Below are 23521 nucleotides of genomic sequence, written 5' to 3' on the forward strand. Positions count from 1 at the left end.
TCATATTCTGTGTGCCTGTCTCTTTAAGAGGCAAAGATTACTGTATAGGCAGCATTTTTGCCAGCCCAATTAACTAGTCCCACACTGTTGGGAGCACATACAGGAAAAGCACATCAAAATGTGTGGGAAATTCGGGAATAGTGTGCTCTGACTTTCGTTAATGATCCAGCAAACCGTTTCTACAAAAAGTGCAAAAAACTGCAAAATATTTGTCGTTCAAAGTGGATGTGATTTTAGTGAAATATACAAAATAGAGGAGCGAAAGGCACATACAAAACTTCATCTGAAATGTTATACTTATAGCATTGATATCTACTTTCTTGGGGGTGGAAACACACAGAAATGTGTACAATTCGTTGATTAAGATTCATTAAAATGCAAAATTTCCTCTTTTATGAACAAGTATTAAGATTTGCAGATAAAAAAAATTATAATATGAAGCTTCACCTTTAAGAGCTGCAATGCACCTTCCCGGGGCTGTGGCGAGGGGCTCGGAGAGCCTGGAGCTGCGAGCCGCAGAAGAAACATAGGTTGAGACTAAAAGATTAAAAAAAAAAAAAAAAAAGACTAAATATATCTATAAACGCATTCCGACAGAACGTCTGGCCGTTGGAAGCGTGTATGTGTGAACCTCAGCGGTTTTTGGTGAGTTGCGAGTCTTAATTGGAACTTTTCCTTCCGTCGTGGCCACGTTGCGGTAGAGAAATGCTAAATGCTAGAAATGCTAATTGGTATTAAGGCACTCCAAATCGCTGAGCCTTTTGTTTTCACCTTTTTTGTGGGAGTCCTGTGTTGATGGCTTTTTTTGTGGAAAAATTAGTTTTGTTTGACCGTGTGAAGAGTGAGAGTGATGTTACCGCTGAAGCACGGTGTTAGGACTCTGTTATAACAGAGCAGCCACGTCACACCGCCTTGACGGGCCTGAACTAGCAGCGTGACAGTGACGTCGCATCTCCCGGTGAATGGGAAGTTTTATTTAATTAATGTAGTGAATTGATTGACTTATTATTTTCATGACCTGTTATGCAAGTCAGGTTGTTTTTTTTGTTCGCTCCGCTTTCCCCCTTTTGTGTGAACAATTGAAGCCTGTAATTGGATTGCACACTTGTCCACGAGGTGTGGGACCGCACACACCCTGGACAGGAGAAAAAGGCGAGCCAACCCCGAGGAGAGAACCACTCATTGTGAAACTCTGCCTCGTTTTTCAGGTGAAACTACTGCTGCACACTGCCGGATTTACAGTAACTTGCTGCCAGAGCTGTAGGAGTACAAAACCCTTTTCATTCCTTCTTCTCTGTTTTGGAAATAAAACTGAACTTCAAGAGAAGGCCCACTTGAACTGAATTATTTCTTTTTGAACTGTGGAGACTTTCATTTTGGGGAAAACCAATTTGAACTGAGTTTGAAATTTCGTTTGATTCTGATCCATTTGATACATATTGTATTTTCTTTTCATAATTGTCAACATTGTGATTTAGGTTTTGCAGTATTAACACACCTGGGTTGAAATATTGAAATAGTATTTTACTTCTGAAAGAGAAAAAAAAAGAGTGAACTCAAAGATACTAAGGAATTAAAATAGGATTAACCTATTATTATATAAGGAACAAAGGATAAAAGATATTTTACAGGAGCTCATCCACTGAGAATTAAAACTATTCCCCAAATAGTAAAACCAGCTAATCAAAGAGTGAACGAGATTCATCTTTTGTGATCTCTTGCTTTATTGTTAAAATACCTGCAGGATTATAATTCATTCTATTGTCTGATTGTTATGTTTGTTTATGTTTACTAAAGTGTTTGTTCTTGCATTTAAAGTTTCTGGTCTTCGGTCTCTTTCTGTACTGTGCCCCCACTCTATAAGAACCTAGATCTGGTCCAACAGTAGTTTTATTTTGTATTAATCTATACAAGTGCTACACTTGGCATGCATTCTTTATAATCTTTTGTTTGCAAGCGCTTAATGTATAGTTTGACCGAGTAAAGAAGCTTAATGAAGCACTTTCTTTATTTTGGGACTCCACCAGATGGCGCTCTCGATTTGAAGCTTGAGACTGAAGGACTGGTAATGAAATGTGTTTTCAAACATTTGTTCAACAGACAGTGCCATCTCGTGGCTCTATGAAAAAAAAAAAGTGTTTCATGGAGCTTCATTTGGCCATCACCAGTTGACCCTCACAGTGGTGCACAGGAGTAGGATATTTGACACAAGTATATTTTTTTTAGGCATCTGAAGTTGAATCGAGAGTGGTTCCTGAATTCAGAAAATGTTTTCAGCTTTCATTTTCAAGTTCGTGTTTGTATGATATATGCAATAGTATTCAAAATAATATGAAATTGAAATATAATATACATTTTTAGTCGTTTAGTGTTAAAATTTAGACCAGACAGCATTTTTATTATAATCATCTTACATATGATTACAGTTACAACCACTGATAAAGCCCTGATGTAAGAGCATTTTATCAATCCATTTTCACTCAATGATCAAAGAACAAAAGTCCCATAACTTCATCTCTACTCTGATTTCAATTCTAAATTCCTAAAAGTCCTTATTTAGTGCAGAATCCTTCTAACTAAAGTGTTGAAGTAAAACATGCCACCACTGATACATAATTCAAAAGTAATAATAAAGACACAAGAAAAATAACCTTCAAGACCAAATTCAAACCTTTCAGGGCAGAATCATGTAATCATGTCAAACATAAAACCGATCAAACTTTAATTACTTTCAATAAAGTCACACAACTTAAAATCACACACCAAAAAACGTTTAATATACCATCACTCCACAATTTATCCTCAATCAGACTCGGTTACCTATTTTGCTCACGTTCATTTTTCAGTTTTCATGCTCTCGTGATGCAAAGTGATGATTGATTAACATACCTGACTATACAGTCTATAGTCTGACATATTTCTTATTGACCGGGGACCAACCTGCTGACCAGACTTCTGGAAAGATTTAACATGCAACATAGAAATAGAAAAAAGGGGGACTATCAGAGTGAACGTGACGTTTGTACATGATGGTTTTGTGATTTTCATTTCATGTACCAAGTGTCAGAGTATCCTTTCACTCAGTTTTGCCCTTCATTGTTCCCATCTTCAGTCTGTATTTCAAGAAAAGAAGAAGAGATAAAGATGACAGCATTAATAAGAACATCATCCAGTTTTACCAGATTTGCAGCAGCTTTTTATGCTGCGCCAATGGTGATAACAGATCTCTATAATTTCTACTGTGATTGGAAAGAGAACCTTTTGAGGTTTTGTAAAAACTGAAACATTACTCATTTTGTTGTATTGATGTCACATTTGTGAGAAATAAAGTTTGACATTTACATAAGAGAATAACAAAGTAGAATAACTCATTACAATAAACTGTGATGACCATTAAGGACAGGTCGGTCTAAGGTGCGTGCAGAGAAAAGCATTTATTTGCCTATTATCTGTGAAGCACTTTGACTTGTACTGACCTGCATGGACAGTGCTCTTCTTGATTTGAATTAGTGAATTATTATTATTTTATTACATATGATGCTAGGAGATACATGAAAACACAATTCTTACAGAACAATATGACCTTGTGCAGATTCAAATGTTTCTGTAGTGTGCACATGATTTTTATTTACGTTGGATTTCTGAACTTCAAATGTCAAAGTTGTGTACCCACCCCAAGCTCAGACGCGTCTTTTATTTTCTAATTTTATCACCTCCAACTTACCAAAGTCTATGATTAATCAAGATCAAAATATTACCTGAGCTCCCACAGTATCAGGATGAAACCAGGTGAAAAATCTTTCCTTGGCTTTTTTCAGCTTTTCTTCTGCCTCGTCGTTGTTCTCAGTGTTCTTCCAGTAAACTCTGAACCTCTTCTCACAAAAATGTTCTGGGAGAAGAGTGCTTCTCTGGCAGGAATGACAACGACATCAGTACCAGTATTGAGTTATAAATAAATAGATGAATGAATGAATGAATGAATGAATGAATGAAAATGACACATCACGTTAATGATGACTGAACATTTATAGAAAGAGAATCAAGTTCATTCTTCACAATAGTGTCCTAATTGGACACGACTTCTGTATTATAAAGTCCTGAACTTGGCAGAAAAGGTGGCTGAGCACGTCATGGGTGTTGAACTCTAAAAAGTGGACAGCTGAATGAAAAAGAAAATAAATTGAAAGAAATCTAAAAACTGAGATATCATTAGTCCCCTCCTCACACAGTAATTCTAACCTGTGAAGTAACTCACCGGTGTTTTTTTAAACCATCTACTGTCTGTCTATTTTATTAAAAAAAACAAAACCTCAAAAGTCCATTGATTCATTAAATTAATTTGTTCAGACACTTCACTGTGAACAAAGCTTTTCTAGTCAGTTTAGTTTTATTCACCTCCTCGCTTGGGATTAGGAATCCGGTCTCTGGGTTATCCTTTCGATAGAAATACATTTTGTCAAGAGGATCCGCGTCTCCCTTCCCATAGTCAAACTTGAACGTCTAGAAGACAAAATGGGGATGAAAAGTTTGATTTATAATAGCATGCAGACTATACCTTGGGAGAAGGCAACATTTTACAAATCAAATGAAGATGAAGAAAATCAAATATTTCAATATGGTGGAGTGAAATTAAATAATCCAAAAACTCACATGAAATTCAAGGCTGCCAGGAGGCAAAAGAATTTCTTTCAGTTTAGTGATCAGCCGTTGTTTCTGTGTGATAGAGGAGGGACCATTCATTTCATAGTCATCTCTGTAACAATGTTAATTTTAGTTTATAATCTGAACTCTGTTCTTATTCTTACCTCCTCGTCTGGTATGTCCTGTGGTTAGTTCATTTTGTTGTGTTGATAAAAGAATAAGTGAGAAAAGGTGGGACAAGACATTGATTCATGAAAAACAGAGTAACAAGGCCTCTACATCAAGCTCACTACAGTGTTTTTTTTTTTCATCAGTATTTGATCATTATGCTAATATTACTGTAAATGTCTGGCCAGCTGTTATAAGAGATATACTTTCAAAGGGGATGAAAACACAATCTTCATATATTAGTAGTTCATCCGAAAGTCAGTTTTGCCTGAAGCATAATGTAATACAGACATAAGATTACAGCACACCTTGGCTTCACCCACAAACTTGTACAGGTTTCGTTTGTGGACGTTCTGCAGTATCGCTCTCGCCTCGACCATGTTCTCATCGGTAGACTGCAGGATTTTCCCAAACACTTCATCTACAGGACAAAATAGGAAGTCAAAATGACACATTAATGATAGAGAATCCATTGAAAAACACATTTCTGTTGCCTTTTTACAGTTTCTCCTCCATGTCAAAAATAAAACATTTTGATAAACACTTACTTTTCAATACTCATAACTAGGGATGTCCGATATTAGTGATTTGTGAGTGATCGGGGATCGGCAAATCCAGCCGATCACCCTGGCGATCTAAAAAAAACCCCAAAAAACGCGGTCCGCAACTTCACCTAATAACCACAACAATCACGGACTACAAGCTCCGGTCGAGCTGCAGAAGCTAGAAGCAGGCGGAGCGGGGCCATAGACCAATAAAACTAGAGTGATATATAGTGGTTTATGTGTTTATGTGCAGAAGTCTACTTCTAAATTTCTTTGTGGTCTGTCTTCTTCTGCTTATTTATTGTGTTTGGTGAGTCACAGCACCCCTAAAGGCCTGGCATGTGTACTACATGCAGTGAAGCCTTGTGTTGAGCCGTGTTCATAGTGAGGTGTGGACGGTTTTTTGGGAGAAGGCCAGGGAGAAAAAAGATCGTTTTTTTCGTTGTGTGCATGTACCCTCAGTTTAAAACAACAACTAAAGAGAAAGAGAAGAATTTTGATTCAATAAGTGAGTTTTGCAATAATTTCTAGCTAAACAAAGCTTCTGCCAATAGTGCTTTTAGCTTCAGACATCTTAGTTGCTCCAAAAATAGACTATTGAGTATATTTGCAATAGCAATGTGAGTATCGGATCGGGACAGTATCGGGATCGGCCGATACTCAATTCTGAAAAATCGAATCGTATCGGGGGCAAAAAAGTGTGATCGGGACATCCCTACTCATAACGTCATAACCAACAATGACTTATTTTAAAAGAATGGCTTCATTTCTGTTTGTAATTAATATTCAACAAAGGCCAATAGAAATAGAGATTTAAACGGAACTCAGGCAAAGTATAGGTTGTCACACTTTAGTCTGTGTTTGGGAGGATTTTGGATTTTGGTTTCAAATATCTTGAAACAAGTTACCAAATGAATACGTATTACTAATAGTCCTATAAACACAGCAGACTGTGTGGAATAAAGAACTGATGTGATGTAAGGACAATTTGAAATGTTGATATGTTGCAACTGATATTTTGAACGTTGTCATCGAGTGACCTGTCAGCTTGATGTAATCCTCAATGTTCTCTTCCTGGATGGCTTCGGATAATTTGAGAACCGGATCGGCACTTCTGAAGGCGTCAGTGATCCTGGGTAAACAGATAAAGCATTTCTTAAAGTTTATACTGCATGTTCTATTCTGAGGAGAATCACAAAGCAATGCAAAGGATCAATATCAAACAAGAGACAAACGCTGACAGAAGGAGGGCACTTACATCATTTCCACATTTTTGGTCACTTTATGCTGGTAGACCCTTCTGTGGAGACTGTACCTTGAGTAGAACATGTCGTACAGATTGCCCGTATCCTGCCAACACCACAGCCTAAAGTTTAATCACAGCAACTCAGGAGAAATAATATTTGTTTGGAGGTTAATAGAAACCAGGATTTGTCACCTTCTCTCTCATACAGATGTGTTTCCTTCCTTCCGCTTCACACACCCTGGCAAGCAAGAAGAAGCGACGATAGTCAAAGGTGTTCTTGAGACCCAAGTGGTGGCAGTCTCTGAAATCAAACACAGTTCGGATATGAATGAGTGAAATTGGTATGAGGGTGAATTTTACAATGTTCTACTTTTTCAGTGGAAGTAAAAGACAATAGTTCACTTCTCAATGTCAAAAACTGATTAATGTATGAAACATGCTCCACCTGTCAAGGTAGTCAAACTTGTCCACATCAATTCCATTCAGTTTGTTTGCCACAATTTCATACAGGAAAGACTTTTCCTCGCCACGACCTTTAAAGGGCCACTGTGAAGGAAACACCAGTATGATGAAATGAGACACGGACAGGAGAGGTGTACTGATATCACGATTTTTGTACAAGAGTGGTGCAGTACCTTGTCCTGATTTTTCTCTGGATTTATCATCTCCTTGATGAAAGTCAGGTCTTTTTCTTTTAAACCATGTTCCTTTAGCTCGGCTTCCAGACCATTTTTTGTCAGCAAGTGGTCAAACAGCCTCACTGACGCATCCTCATGCTATAAGTTACACAGGCAGATATTAATAAGAGATGTGAAGTCTAAATCAGAATAGCTCATAAGGTTCCCTGCACAAGTAGAACAGCTTGTTTTGATAACCCAGTGTTAAATAGTTTTTTTTTTTTACTTCTTGATATTCATAGGCAGACTACAACTTTTATCCTATTGGCATTTATCTCACTGACATTACAGCACTATACTTATGTTCATTGACGTTTTGTTGTTTTTAAACGTATATTATACTTTCTTTTTTTTAACGACAAGTGAAGCAGGAATGTTTTTACCTTGCTGACATGTTTCGGCTGCCGATGCAGAAAACATTGCTGCTTCACTTGTCGTTAAAAAAGAATCTATAATATACTATATTTGTTTGAGAATTGATTATTTGATAGCAATTTATAATATATTTTTCAGTGTTTTGCAACTCTACTTACCTTCCATGAATTTCCGCTGTTGTCTTGACTATCTTTGGCCTTTTGTATGAACATGTTATCAAACAGGTGAGAAAAGGGCCCGTGTCCTAAATATTGAGAGATGAATTAGTTTTAACCTCATAGTTATTATGTGTTAAGTGTTAAGAGTTAATAATTGCATTTTGAAATTATTAAACCATGTCCTTCATAGAAGGGCCAGAGTGGGACTCATTTTCAGCCCTGGACTTTCAGACCTCAGACCGGCCCACTTTAGATCACAACCTATTAAAATGATGTAATTCTAATCTTGCATGTGAAGTCCATAGCTCTATTCTGTAAAGCCTTGTAATTCATTATATGTTTCGAAAATATTTCCATTTCATTGCAAGAAAGGGTTGCTTCATAATGGGAATTTAGTTCAACACAAGTGCACCATTATACAATACATCTTTTATTTTATATATAATTTTAGAATCTATATTTCAAGTAAGTGTTAACAGATATCCAAACCTTAAAAATGAAACAAAAACATAAAATATCAGATTCATAATATAGAATTAAAAAATGTACTTTCTTATAATACTATCATGTGTTTTTCATAGAAACATGACCGACCCTAAAACATGAATGAACCCTGAGCAGTGCTCTGGTCTCTGCCTCTGTTTTTATGACAATATCATTTTCCAAAGACATGAGGATTCCTTCCTCAGTGCACATGAGCATAATGCCTCAAGTATCTTCTGCTCAAAGGGCTCCTCAGTCTGTTTTTCATGAAATGTACTGTTGAGAATCGTCTCATATATTGGAAGTACTGCTTGATTGTTCACACACTGTTACAGCAGCTCAGCTGTTCCTTCCATAGTGACGGGTTCAATCCCCTCATCACCACTGGCTCTGCTTCTCACGCTAAATCACTTTTTAAAAATTATCTAAATTCTCAGCACAATTCTCCCCTTTTTACAAAGTTCAGCTCAGTTTCATGAACGTAGAGCTGAACCATCTAGAATCTCAGGACATCTCTCATATGGAGCAGGTCTACATCCTACTCTTCATTAGATTGAATATGATAATATGATCTATCCTGTGATCAGTCCAACCTGCTTGGTGCTGCTGGATCTGGTTTCTGAGGAACCAAAAGACCAAGTTTCCTAGTTATGTGGCGTTGCAGCATACTGTTATTCAAATTCTATAATTTTATGCTATAGGCCACAAAGCCACAGAATTCATTGACTTGATAATTAAATTGAACAGTGGTTTGGAGGCAAAGTTAGTGCATCTTACGTGTTCCGTCATCACTTGTTTCTAACCGTGAGGCTGGTTTTAGTGAACAAGTGGTCAATCTTGGCACATTTTGTTGTTTCTAAAAAAAGTTTATTTAAAAAAAAAAAAAAGAAGCTGCCAGTGGAGGGAGACGAGTGTGGCCCAGGAATAGCAGAAACAGCGTGTGATCAACCCAGTGCTGTGAAAATAAACACCAGCCGAAAAAAAAAATAAAAAAGTGAACACCGGCCCTCGCGCCTCGAACATCAGACTAGCCCACCAGGAATTGTCCCGGTCCTCTCGATTAGCTCTCGAATATATGGGTTGACATATATATTTGTGAGTGATCGGGAATCGGCAAATCCAGCCGATCACCGCGCCGATCTAAAAAAAATACTTTTTCACGTCAACTGCCAAAAAGCGAGCCCCGTTTGTGACCTGCCGTAAACTGCCATTAGCCGCCCAAAGCCATTGAGTGGATAAAATGTCAGCAGTCTGGAGGTATTTTAATGGTGGACAACGAAACCAGTCCAGCGGCCAGTTGTACTATTTGCTTCGCCACAGTCCCGAGACCTGGGAGCACCAGAGCTTCGTTTAACACAACTAGTTTGATAAGACATCTAAAAAGTAAACATGTGGCCAAGACGATCATCCGTGGAAAAAAAGATGATGTAATCGCCCCCCTCTCCCCCCCACCGTCACCTAATAACCACAACAATCACGGACTACAAGCTCCGGTCGAGCTGCAGAAGCTAGAAGCAGGCGGAGCGGGGCCAGAGACCTATAAAACTAGAGTTAGAAATAGCGGTTTATGTGTTTTTGTGCAGAAGTCTACTTCTAAATTTCTATGTGGTCTGTCTACTTCTGCGTTTTTGTTGTGTTTGGTGAGTCACAGCGCCTCTAAAAGGCTCCTGAAGGCTACATCCTCTCCTGAAGGCCACACCCCCTTCTGAAGGCACACTGCTGCTCTGCCTTTGCCGGTGTAGCCCTGACAGGTCTGGTACCTACACCGGTCATATTCAGTGTTTGTGCATGCGCAGTCAGTTCCCCGATATGAAACTCATTTATGTAAAAAGCAGATCGCTACGCTGCTATGCTCTCTAGCTAGTTGGTGGTTTAACAGGCAGGGTGACAGCGCGAGAGACCATAGACATTTTCACAACTTTCTTTTGAGGAAAAACGCCAGCTTTTAAAAGATGGGAGACCAACACCTGAGCTACCAGAGCTTCAGCAAAGCAAAGTTCAGGAAAGTGTTTGTACTTTCATGTCAATTTGTGCCGCAGAAGTGGTTTCAGCACCGCAGACCACAACAATCACGGACTACAAGCTCCGGTCGAGCTGCAGAAGCTAGAAACAGGCAGAGCGGGGCCAAAATAAAAGTCTTTGCTCGTTGCAGATGGTAAAAAGGAAAAGCACATCTTCATTTGATAATCCTCAGCATTGCCATAACTTTTGTTGGTGATGATATTGAAGGTCAAAAGAAGGCACTTCATACTTCTCTCCTGACTCCTGTGGTGTGAGTTATCATTGTAGTGAGTTTCTTGCCTGCAAAGCTGCTTTATTATTAAACAACCGGGCATGTGTTCTGGTAACACAAAAGAATCAGATTCAACAAACATAATCACTAAACCTGATCATTGCAACAAGAACACAAATGCAGAGATGTTAAACTATATTTGTAATTCTCCTGAGTAAAAAGATTTATTGGCATGAAGCCCCGCCCCTTTTTTCCAATCAATCAATCAATCAATGAAAGAATTTATTTGTGGGGTGGGGGGGCAATCAAAAGCATAGAGCAGGTCGTGCACATGAATATAAATCGTGCGACAACAGACTACAACTACATCACCAGGTAAATAAATACCAGTAATAGTAAAACTCTGATAATAAAACCTTGAGTCAGATATAAATACAACAAAGAATGAAGGTCAAAGGTTCCATTATGTATAAACATGGTGCAGGAGGACAGACAGTGATCAGAGTTTCTGGAAAAACCGGTTGTCCTTTTTATGTCAGCAGCTGCTGAAAGTAACTTAAAAAACTTTCTAAGTAGTCTAACTTAGTTACTTTAAAAAACAAGTAATCAGTAAAGTAACCATTTACTTTTAAATGAGTAACTAGTAATCAGTAATCAGATTACTTTTCCAAGGTAACTGTGGCAACACTGTCAATAATATAGTTTTGCTCAGCTTGTTTCATGATGTGTAACTCCATTCGGGGGTTTGTGGTCAATTTCCTCCAATAAAAAGTCCCACTACATGAGCTATCAGTGAACTCTTCTGCCACTGAATAAAGGCAATAATGTTTTCTAAAGTATGCTGTTGCCTTCTGAATGGTGTACCACTTCTACTTTTACATTCAAATTTATTCTATGTTTTATACATTTTATTTCCAAAGCACTTTTCATTTAAAATACATTTAATTAAGGGAATTAATGTACGACTTACCCAGATCATGACAAAGACCTGCAATTTGCACACAGAGGATTTCTTCTTCTGTGATATTGAGCTCTTCTTGCCTTGATCTCAGATTGTATGCCAATTCTCCTGCCAAGTGAGCCACCCTGTATAACCAGACAAACAGCATGCACATACATGAACTATAATTACACTTCAGCTTTGTTTACTTTGTTTGATTTTTACTGCCTCTTCATTACAACCATAATCTCAATGCCAATGAACAGATCCTGGCAAATCAAAGGAACTTCATAACTTATGAAGTCTCTTGGATAAGGGATGAAATTTCTTCTGAGACATACTGCATGTCCAAGTCCAGTTGACCTCAATCAATCGCTTAAATGAGAATATTCATTGACATATAAAGATCATCATAATCATTTGCTTTGGGTCAGACATCCTCATCCTTTGTGAAACTTGAAAAAATCCCAGTGTATGAGGAATAAAAAGTGGTACTTGTTGCAAACTTTGTTGTTGTTAATAATAATAATAATAATAATAATTACAGTTCCTCCCAACTGACATTAACAATATATCTGAAGAGGCTCTGATGAAAAACAATGATTTACCATGGTAAGAAAAACATATTTAGGATGTAGCATGAATATCATTTTAAAACATTTGAAAGTCAGCTGACAGGTCTTGGATTATTTGATGAACATATTTCTGAAATCTATTTTGTGTACATACCCAATTGAGTGCTCAAACCGGGTGTGGCACCCGCTAGGGTAAACAAAAGGGACTCCTCCAAGTTGCTTGATGTTTCGCAGTCTCTGAAACTCAGGCGTGTCTATGATTTTGACCAGGAGTGGGTGTAACGCTATTTGTCCATGGACTGGATCGTGAAACACCTTTTAAAAACAAGAAAGGTTAGATTAGTCAAAACCATTTCCCATCCTCTTTAAGAGTGCTACAAAAGTCAGCTGTTGTTTTCATGAAGGCTCTTTGCACTGCATTTAATTCATTTCAACCTGCATTCCTTCATCCCACCAGAATATGTCCTATTTCCTGTTGACTAGCACAAGATAAACAAAAGACTAACAATAAAAAATAAAAACACATAACATTGATTATCTAAATTGCAATTCTCACACAGTGATGACATCTTAACAGTTTCTTCTTACCTTTCCCTCCACTCTGAAGTGGTGTAAAATGTCCCGTCATTGCAGGGTTGAATAATAAAATGAGAAAAAACAGAGACATATATCAGACACAGATGATTGACATTTAAAAAACAACAACAAAGGGTTATGTTGATCCTTCAATGTTTGCTCTTCCCATTATTGTGAAGCAGAATTCACCAAGCATTGGATTGTTCACCCACTAATAGAGAACTTGAGCTGGGATTAGACCGTCGTGAGACCGGTTACCCTACTGATGATGTGTTGTTGCAATAGTAATCCTATATAATTGTACAAGCATAGACTTGGCCGTGATGTAACTTGTCAGTGTATTGACATTGCAAGCAATAGGTACAGCTCATTTAAAGTGTGCGCTGAATGCAATGATGTGATGGAGATGTGTGACCCGGCGCTCTGGCCTGAAGGCTTTGTTATATATATATGTTATATATATATGATCTCCTAACTGTGATATGTGTGTTGTTTCCTACAACTGTCATGGTCTGCGTGTGGGTGACGGCGCTGGAGATAGAGCCCGACACATAGTAGTGAACAACTTGCTCCAACAGTGTGACATTGTGTCTCCAGAAAACATTTTTCTGCAAACAGGACCTGGGGAAACTGAACACTTTACATGAACATTTGCTTGGGGCTGGTGAACAAATGTATTTATTGTTGATGATGTGAATGTTGACATCTCAGATGAACCTTCTCTGTTTGCCCGTCACATGATGCATTTCTGTGAAGACAAAGTGAGGCTTGGCACACAACATCTTGGCTTGACCACTGTATCAGTAGTGCAGATGCCCATGCTATTTTACAGTCAATGAGCCTGCTGTATGACACCCATTGATACTCTAATGTGCTCTAATGTAAACTGTAGCTGGAAAGCTGGAAAGATTGGGAGCCTAGATAACTACAGGCCTATTGTGCTTGCCAGTGTGGTATCGAAGGTACTGGAAAGGTTCTTTTAGATCAAATCACTAAACATATTGGTACCAATGAAAGTCAGTTTGGATTTTAATCCAGACATAGCACTGATCTCTGTATTTATGCACTGAAAGAAACGGTTGAAATTTACAGGAGAAAAAATTCATCTGTTCTTATAGGATTTATTGATGCTTCTAAGGCCTTTGACCGTGTAAACCATGAAAAGTTGTTTATGAAATTAAGTAAAAAGGGGGTGCCAGATTATATCGTAAGAATTTTGGTTTACTGGTATGCTAATCAGAATATGCAAGTCAAGTGGGGTGATCCATTCTCTTCATCTTTTGGGGTGAGCAATGGAGTAACACAAAGGGGGGCTGCTTTCCCCTGCTCTCTTTAACCTATATATCATGAGTTATCTCAACAACTGAATAGATGTAAAACTGGACGTGTGCTGTGTAACAAAATAATTAATCATCTCATATATGCTGATTTGGTCATTCTTTCTCCCAGCAGTGCAGGGTTTCAGCAGCTTTTAAATATCTTTTTCTGAGTATGGGTTTCAAATTTGATGTTAAGTATAATGCCAAAAAGAGCACAGTTCTGATCTGTAGAACTAAGAAGGATAAGGATTTCAACTTCCCTCATTTTTACCTGTCAGAACAAAAACTCACTGTCAGTAACAAAACAAAATATCTGGGACATCTCATCACCAATAAAATGTGTGATGATGATGATCTGTATAGACGATGCTGTGTGCTGTATGCTGTATGCTCAAGCCAACATAGTAGCAAGGACATTTTCTATGTTCTCTGAAAATTACTCTCTTTAGAGCTTATTGTACTCCTTTGTATACCGAGCCATATATATTACGAGCCACCTACTTTTGGGTTATAGTCTGAGGAACAACCATGGTTGCACTTTGATTCCTGGGAAAAGAAAGACAAGTATTTCGTCGTATTAGTCTTAAAGCAAAAAGCTCAGTTCAATCACCAAACAAAGAAAACTCACTCTCAAAGACATGCTGTCTTGATATTGTTGAAATTTTGTCTCGAGTCAACTTCAATGTGATTAGTATCTCTATTGAAAATCACTAGTTCCCTGTCTCTTTGTATGTTGTCATTTTTAATCAAAATTGTTTTCTCCCTGCAATTTTGCGAAATAACGCCTCCAAATCACCAGAAATACTGACAAGTGATGACAATTCCTTTTTTTTAGAACCAAAACTTATAAGCTGTCATATCAAACTATTTGTTATACAGAATAGAGATTTATTTAATGGCTGTTGGAACATGACACAAGAACTGACATTCATTTGTAATCATTTCAGAGAGAAGAATCTCACTTCATACTTCAGCATAGAAAAACACAACAATTCCAGTTCAGGTTTTCATAATATTATTTCATAATTACATTTCACATGGAAAAAGATAGAAAACAATTATCCATACAATGACAGAACGGCCTTTATACTTACTGAATGTGATTATTTTCCTGGTGAGATGCTTGAAGAATAAATGAAAACAAAAATATAGACAAAAAGAGAATATTAGTGTGAAGTGAGAATGATGAGAGAATGATGTGAGCTGAGTGACGTCCACCTTCCGTCTATTGAACCAGAGCAGGTGTATGCTCTTATACCTGTGTGTGTGTGTGTGTGTGTGTGTGTGTGTGTGTGTGTGTGTGTGTGTGTGTGTGTGTGTGTGTGTGCGTGCGTGCGTGCGTGCGTGCGTGCGTGCGTGCGTGCGTGCGTGCGTGCGTGCGTGCGTGCGTGCGTGCGTGCGTGTGTGTGTGTGTTTTGGGCGTGGAGAGATAGACCGGTCCTGCAATGATCTGAAAACTAAATCAAAACAAGACACGTTTCTTTATTCCAGGAAATAAATATTTAAAGGGACACAATAATTTAATACATTCAATGACAATCACATGGATGATATGAATAAAATTGCTCAATATTTTACTCATAGGAAAGTTTATTCTCATTATATTTTATCACACTTAGTGGAACAAGCTGGGAAGATTTTCTCTACTGCCTGTTTTTCTCTATATGCAGGTGAAGAAACACATGTTAGAAACTGACCTTAAACCCGCTGGTTTCTCCCGGTCCTTTGATCCGATCTGTTTAAAAAGGGTCTGAAGGCAGCAAGATAACTTTTACCATTTATTTAGCAAAGAAAGTAAATAGCTATAGATAAATAGATCGAATATAAATAGATAGCCATATGCAATGCGCAGCGCTGGACCCTGAACGTCTCACGCAGGAGTACGAGCAGAGTGTCCAACTTCCGTGGTTCAACATTTTTCTTCTGGGTGGGGGCCACACCCCGACAATAGGTTGCTTCAGCGCGATTGTTCAGTTTTGTCATGGTGTTTGTTGCTAACCGAAATCAGACGTCCCTAATCAATGTGTGTCATGAAAGCTGTATGTGCATATGTGGTTATCCGGAGTAGCTGAAATCAGGCTGATAGCTGAACAATCTTATCCTGGAATGAACGGTCAGAATGTCCTGCTTAGAATGAACTGTCAGATTTTCAGTATCTAAGCATACACATAAACTGTGATCATAGTATTGCTAATGTAATATCCTTCACAACTGAGCTGCATATCAGGATCTTCCCTCCGAGGAAGCTGTGGGCTTTATCTCACTCCATGCCACGGTTTCCTTTCATTTTAGACACGACAGCCACATGAACGTCTGGGTTGGTGAAGTGATCTGTAAAAGAAAATTTTTTTGTGCCTGCCTCCCACTGCTGACCAATATCCCCTAAATCAGGGGTGTCTAAACTCGGTTGTGGAGGGCCGGTGTCCTGCATGTTTTAGTTCTCTCCCTGTTTCAGAATACCTGAATCTAATGAGGATGTCATCACCAAGGTTGTGAAAAAGCCCAATTATGAGCCCTTCATTACAATCAGGTGTGCTGCAACTGAGAGAGAACTAAACCCTGCAGAACGCCGGCCCTCCAGGACCAAGCTTAGACACCACTGGCCTAAATACTGCCACTACTTTATGTAGTATACGTCACAGCACAAGTTAGCATGTTCATTTAGCATGTGTTAGCATGTTAGCTTGCTAACATAACACACGTAACCTTAACCCTAAGGTGGGGTCAAAAGTGGTCGGGACCCGGCTAGTTAGCTAGTAATCTGTCACCCGAGCCCTGACACTGGCTTAGTGCCTGTCCCATAAGCCCCGTTTCCACAGTGCGCTTGGTACTGGTGCGGGTCAGGTGGGGGTTGACTATCCGTAAACAGACCCGCATCAGTGCCGTGTTTCCATTACACGGGGAACAGTTTGAAATGTAGGTGGGGTTATGAACGGCTGCGTAATCACGCAGGATGTGACGCCATTACGCAGCGGTCTGCGTAAATGATTAATTTGCATAAATTTGTTATTTATGTATTAATAATAAATTGGGGCACCACCAGATAAACTGGAAATAGCTAATACCAAAATATCAGTCTCGTTCGTAAAAAGTTTATTTAAGTTAGTTAATATTTCTGCATAAAATATAACAATCTTAAATAGAATGGAAGGTGTGAGATCCGAGCACAGACTGTTACAAACCAGTGAATTGTCAACAATAAATACACAATAATCACCAAGAAGCGTTCAATTCAGCTAACAGGCGTTTATTAATAAAAATCTATTAATTCATAAATAATTCTGAAATCATCTCATAAATCAACACATTCAAACAGCAAATGACATCTAACACGGAGATCTAATCTATTAAACAGCAAACACTATGTACAAAGAGTGTGTGTGTGTGTGTGTGTGGGGGGGGGGGGGGTGATGAGTGTGAGAGGGATTGCAATGACCCACGCGACCACTAGAGGCGTTTGACTCGCTCTTTCTGGGGACGCGGCGGTTGCTTAGCGGCCAGATAAACAAGACGTCCGTCGAGCGCGCATGCGCGAGGGCGGTCTCGGAGCGAGACAGTCTACCGAGGGCGTAACGAACGGGCGGTTCCGTTGGTCCGGTTCTGAGCGCCGGAGTCCTAAGTGGAGGTCGGGACCTGCAGTTAGAACTCTTGTGATCGAAGCAGATGTTCCCTTGCAGCAGGTAACACTTGGGCGTTACATGCAGTTGTCTGTGTGAGCTTATCTTGATCAGTTAAGGGAGGGCGCGTAGCTGCGGGTTAGTGAAAGAGGGGGAGGGAAGAGAACGACAGAGAATTCTGACGACGCTCGGTTCTGAACCGTGGTTCCTCCACACAGAGCTCCCAGTGGGCCTGGAGCTCACTTGGACCTCTGGTTCTGAGGTGGAAAACCAGAGTCCTGGACTTGGTTGGTGCGCTTGAACACAAACATATGCGATGCTGCGGCCTTATCAGCGGCACATTGAAACACATTGCATTTTCAACAGAACATCATTCTAACAATATCTCTGCCCAGACAAAAGCTCTCACCCTCCATGGCTTGGTGCTGTTGGTTCTGGGAGGCTGTGGTAACTGGTTGTTACCGGGTTTGAATTCATCGTCCTGAATTCAGAGGCTTGGCTTGACCTGCAGGAGTGGACAGCTGAGAGGGTGATTTTGGAGAAGAGACGATGGCTCTGGTCTGCCGAATCCCCCAAAAACAGGAAAAATAGAGGAAAACAGAAGATGTAGTCCAAACTGGGTCCTGCTCGTCCAGCGGGCTGGTCTTGGTGTTTCTTTTGTTGGAAGTTGGGTGCTCTCTATACCATCCTGAGGTAGGAGAGACATGTCTCTCCCTCGATGGTCAGATTGAGAAGCCGAGAGAATTGGTTGGAAAAGTTTCACCATGGCTTGAATTTCGGACCCCTGTGGTGTTTGGGTCGGGTTCGATCATCCTCATTGGCGGTCGAACTTGGGGGTCGTAAAACTGGCTCGCTCCCCTGCTGTTTTATGGCCTGTTCACTGTTCCTGGTGATTCTCCTCAGTCAGAGAAACTTCTGGAAGAGTTCACTGGAATCTTCAGCCCAACACTTGCAAAACAGAGACAGACTGTTTTGCAGAGAAGGCTCCAGGCATTAGATGAGGAGAGCTCCGAGAAGGACAGCCGTGAGCAGGAGAGACGCCAGCAGGAGAAACGCGAGGAGGAGAGATGGGAAGGGGAGAGACGACTGTGGGAGAGGAGAAGAAAAAGGCGACGCAACTGGGTAACTGTACTTTACTTCAGTGAAAATATAGAGCATACTTTTACTTTCAACCCATTACGTTTGGCAGCGATTATCTGTAGTTTTTACTCCATTACATGTCTAAAATGCACCTCATGATTAATCAGCTATTAAAATTTCACCTTCATAAAAATTGTTATGTTTTTTCAATAGTTACTACTAGTAGTTGTTTTACCGCTGCAGAAGCCATTTGTACTTACTTTACTTTATTGTACAGTTATTGTGAAGAGATAAATTTCACCTGTAATTCATAATTCTTCAGATTATGTGTTACCAAAAAGGGGAAGCCTCATACTAGTCTTTTTTATTATTTTAAAAGTGTTTCCAATTTTCTTAGTGTAATTTCCCACTGGCTTTTAATTATGTTTAAATGTGTATAAATGTGCTGTTATATCTACCAGGCCATCCAGGCAGTGCTGCGACAACACTGCCACAGGCCTACAAGTTGGGCTTTCACCCGAAGCAACGACTGGTGGGAGTAGATATAGTGCCTGGCTTCACAAGCACACAGTGGGTCCAGAACTTCCGGATGTCTGAAGAGACCTTTCGCTACTTGTGTGGGAGAGTGTGTCCGGCGATGGAGAGGCGTGACACAAGCTTACGTGTGTGTGTCCCTCTAACCAAAAGAGTTGCCATTGCTGTGTGGAAACTTGCAACTAATGCTGACTATCGCAGCATTAGTCCACCCTCTGGGAATTGGTTGACCGTGGCTGCCTTTTCCCTGCATGCACCAGCAACATCGGCGGGGTGGATGCAGGCTTCTACATCCTGGGTGACTCCGCCTACCCATTGCAGAGCTGGCTAATGAAACCCTTCCCGGACACTGGGCGGCTGACAGCAGGCCAGCAGGTGTACAATAGGAAGATCTCCAGAGCTCGGGTGGTGGTGGAGAACGCCTTTGGAAGGCTGAAAGGCAGGTGGCGCTGCCTGTTGAAGCGGAACGACAATGACATCAGCTTGGTAAAACCCATGGTGCTGGCGTGTTGTGCTCTGCACAATATTTGTGAGACTCATGGAGATGAGTACAGCAACGAATGGAGCCACACTGTGCAGGCAAGCGATGTAGCTGAACCTGTGGTGGCACTGGGACAGGGTGCAGATGAGGAAGTTATGGATGTGAGAGAGGGACTCCTGCAATTCCTAAATGCATGAAGTGTTTGTAAATAGAACGGCATATATTTGAAGAACCTGTTTGGTGTTGTGTTTTTTAAAAAACGTGTTACTGTTACCTGAGTTACTATTGATTTTTTTCCCCTTCAATATCTTGTTCTACTTGTTTCAGGCTGAAATTAATCTGCAACACTGATCTTTGCACCCTTGGTGTCCATCTACAAGCCAAACAATTCAGAAAGCACACTGCTAACAACCCCAATCCAAGTTTTTCTGAAAGCCTCTGACACCAAATCAATAATCTGAATTGTAACAAGTTATCATTCCAAACATTTTCCTCACAAAATACGGCTCAATTCACACCACAGTCAGAGTGGTGACCTCTAGCACATCACAAGTGTTCACCAACAACAAGTGGCGCCGTTCCTCCTGCCTCTCCTCCTGGGGGACCCGGAGCTCCTCCAGACGTGCACGCTCCCGCTGCTCCAATTGCTGGCGTTGAAGCTCCCGGTTGAGGTGTGCCTCCCGCTCATCTGAGGCCTGCATCTCTCTCAGGAGCTCCGTCAGTTGGTGGTGTTGCTGCTCTCGCCTCCTCCTGCCTAAACAGCAAATGGCGAAAGAACTGTTAAGTATAGCATTGGACAGTAACAATATAATAATACATTTAATTTGGCAGTGCCTTTCACAGCACTGAAGGACACTTCACAGAAGTATAAAACCACAAAAATACAAAACAGACAGTTAAAAGTAAACAAGGAAATTATGTGAATATGCAGCTTGAAATGTCACAAGGATGTGTGGGATGACACTCCCAGGGTGGAGCCTATCAACTGACTGCTCTGCACTTTAATTGTTTTATCATAATCTGTTGTTGAGTGATGTTAAGCATGAATATAATATAAACCTCCAGCTGCAAAAACAGCAGAAAATATATCAGTACTCTGTATCCTTTGTACTGTACAATCAATCAATCAATCAATCAATCAAAATACTTTATTTATCCCCAAGGGGCAATTGGGCAACTACAACTGAACAGGACAATGACAGACAATAGAATAAAATCGAATAAAAATAAATGAATAAATAAATATAGTAAAAAAAAAAAGAGTAATAATTATAGACTATATGGTATATACATAATATCAAGTAAAGTGACTGAAGTGGGTGAAATGGGGTGTGGACAGTGTAAGATGAGTATAAATGAGTATAAATAGTATAAATAGTCGAGAAAAAGGGAATGTGATGTTATGTTAGCAGCTGGAGTTGAAGAGCGGAATGGCTTTGGGGACAAAGGTAGCTCTCCTCCTCTCAGTCCTGCAGGCAATGCAGCGGAGGCGCCGCCCGGAGGGAAGCCATTGAAATGCGGGGTGGAGAATGTGGGAGGGATCATTCATGATTTTGGTTGCCTGTCTCAGGGCCTGTTGGCTGAAGATGTGTGCAAGAGTTCTGACAGGCAAACCAATGATTTTTGAGCAAACCGATGCAGTGCGCTGCAGTCTGTTCCTGTTTTGAAGGCTGAGGGAGTGGAACCAGCAGGTCATGGAGAAGGTCATGATGCTTTCAATGAAGGCATAGTAAAAAGTCATCATGATGGCTGTGCTGACTCCAAAGGAATTGAGTTTCCTGAGGAGGTACATTCGTTGATGACACCTCCTGAGAATCTCTTCTGTGTTGGCAGAGAATCTCAGGAGGTTGTCCATGATGGTGCCCAAATATTTGTACTCCTCCACCACCTCCACTGGCTTCCCATGGATGATGGTGGTGACTGCAGCAGCCAGATCCCTCTGCCTCCTGGAGAAGGTCACCACCATCTCTTTGGTTTTGCTGACGTTCAGTTCAAGTCTGGAGCTGTCACACCACTCTACAAACTCCTGAAGAACGGGTCCGTGGTGTTGTGAGGGGCCTGACAGCAGGCAACAAGTACATTGTTAGGTACTCATCACAGTATTCAATGTAATGGTGCATGTATGTACTTTTACTTTTAACAGAATACCAGTACTGCAATAACAACATGTAAAAGCTACTCCTTACCCGGGCGCTGCTGGAATGACACATTCCCAACCCCTGGACGAGGTGGTGACGCTGGTGGTAATGCTGGTGATGGGGTTGCAAGTGACAGTGTGCTACACCGCCCGTCCACACTACTGGGCCCAGGGGAGGTGAAATCCTCATTCATCGACTCACTTCCTCCTGCAGAAATGTAAACATATCACACGTTCAGACCGCGCCGATAACTGAGGCTGAAGCTCACTAGCTTAGCCGCGTGCTAAAGCTAACTGGCTAGCGCCTCGCGTGGATACAAAAAACACGGATGAATTTCAGTTGTGGATAATTACATGGCAACAGTGGTGGTTGTAAACACAGTTCAGAATTTAAAAACTTGTAAACACAGTTCAGAGTTTAAAAACTTACCATCTCCCTCCACCAGAGACTCCAGCAGAGCCGTGGCGCTGTCCACACCGGCTTCTCTGCGCTGACAGGCCGGTCTGTGGCCATAAATTAGGTCCATGGCGTCCAACCACCGCCAGTGCCTCCTCTGGACCCCACTGCGGCTGTTGTGGTCCTTTACCTTACGGTAGTCACTCCGCAGTTTCTTCAGTTTTGCCCGGCATTGTGTGGGGCTTCTACTGAAACCGTGAGAAACCATCCGTTCCGACACCACGCGGAAAGTTTTTTCGTTCCTCACCGCCCCGTCCAGCTTTTTCTGGATATTTTCCTCTCCGATTATGGAGGAGCATTTGCACCTCCTGAGTGGACCATGGATCCGTAGACATTATAATTTTCACAGTAGTTATCTGACTGCTGCCGGAGAACTGATTTGAAATGGCGGGCTTGCCGGGAGAATAGCCGTTGTCACGGACCAATCAGCAGACAGCAGTGTTGAAGCTCCTCCCCCTCATATCTGGTAGGTTGCGCCTGGTATCCCAAGCGGAGGGGTAGCGAGAAATGGTTACCAATGGTACCGGTTTGTAACTGTTCTGAGTCAGTGGAAACGCACAACAAATGGTTCCCACCCGACCCGCACCGGTACCAAGGGGCACTGTGGAAACGGGGCTTTAGAAGCACAGGCTGTCTCCCAAACAGGAACCAAATGTGATATGCACCTCCCGAACAACTGATTCGTGTTCGAGAACCGTGACACCTGAGAAGAAGTTGATGGACTTATAGTGAGGTTCTCATGTTTTAACGATGTTCCGTCTCCCCGTGAAGAGTTAACAATAAATGAACAATAATCACCAAGAAGCGTTCAATTCAGCTAACAGGCGTTTATTAATAAAATGAGGGTGATGGGTGTAATGACCTTGAACGTCCACCAGGTGGAGGCAGACGTCCGCGGGTCAATGTGAGTGGGTGTAATGGCCTCGAACGTCCGGTGGACGAGTTGGGATCCTCATCCAAGATGGCTGCGCTGATGCGGTTTCAAAGAGCCAAAATGGCGGCCTGGTTGCGCTCCGCGAAGCAGCGTTACCATGGCGATTGTGGTGACGCTTTCCGAGGTCACGTGACGACCGGACGACGCTGTCAGTCCAGTTCTGAGCCGGAGTTCTAACTGGATGTCGGAACATACAGTCAGAACTCTGGTGATCTGTCGTTAGCGGCACAAGTTAGCTGTTCGGGTGCTAAAGGCGGCTATGTGTTTTGAGCTTATCTGTAGAAGATAAGACGAGCGGCAGCGGACGCTGTGGGTCCCGTTGCAGCTGTGCGGGTCCCTTTCAAG

At 41.0% G+C, this 23521-nt stretch overlaps 2 protein-coding genes across 3 annotated transcripts in view; one reads left to right on the plus strand and one right to left on the minus strand.

Moving 5' to 3' along the window:
• Positions 1 to 23521, plus strand: part of LOC308107309 (claudin-4-like) — a 143416-nt gene that overhangs the window by 13037 nt on the left and 106858 nt on the right. The window lies entirely within an intron of this gene.
• LOC308107304 (deoxynucleoside triphosphate triphosphohydrolase SAMHD1-like) lies at positions 2701 to 15850 on the minus strand. Of its 2 annotated transcripts, XM_080459586.1 has the most exons (18): positions 15634 to 15850; positions 15031 to 15058; positions 14438 to 14482; positions 12630 to 12642; positions 12196 to 12356; positions 11497 to 11612; positions 7811 to 7896; positions 7236 to 7376; positions 7046 to 7146; positions 6793 to 6901; positions 6613 to 6704; positions 6395 to 6486; positions 5118 to 5230; positions 4806 to 4823; positions 4651 to 4713; positions 4396 to 4500; positions 3759 to 3908; positions 2701 to 3113 (listed from the first exon to the last, which is right to left on the minus strand). In XM_080459586.1, the coding sequence occupies exons 3-18, from the start codon at positions 14464 to 14466 to the stop codon at positions 3081 to 3083; spliced, it is 1422 nt and encodes a 473-aa protein (XP_080315712.1). In that variant the 5' UTR covers positions 14467 to 14482; positions 15031 to 15058; positions 15634 to 15850; the 3' UTR covers positions 2701 to 3080. The 2 variants fall into 2 exon arrangements, with proteins under 2 accessions (XP_080315712.1, XP_080315711.1); XM_080459585.1 differs by lacking the exon at positions 15634 to 15850 and having other exon boundaries at positions 15031 to 15226.

This window comes from Lipophrys pholis (genome assembly GCF_963383615.2).
Source record: "Lipophrys pholis genome assembly, chromosome: 3".
NCBI lineage: Eukaryota > Metazoa > Chordata > Actinopteri > Blenniiformes > Blenniidae > Lipophrys > Lipophrys pholis.

Coding starts and splice junctions, on each gene's coding strand:
- LOC308107304 (XM_080459586.1), bottom strand. CDS start 14,466: ATGGTTGTTCCTCAGACTATAACCCAAAA. Junction 7,147..7,235: donor CAGAGAAAAATCAGGACAAG/GTACTGCACCAC, acceptor TTTCCTTCACAG/TGGCCCTTTAAAGGTCGTGG. Junction 6,487..6,612: donor ACCAAAAATGTGGAAATGAT/GTAAGTGCCCTC, acceptor CTGTTTACCCAG/GATCACTGACGCCTTCAGAA.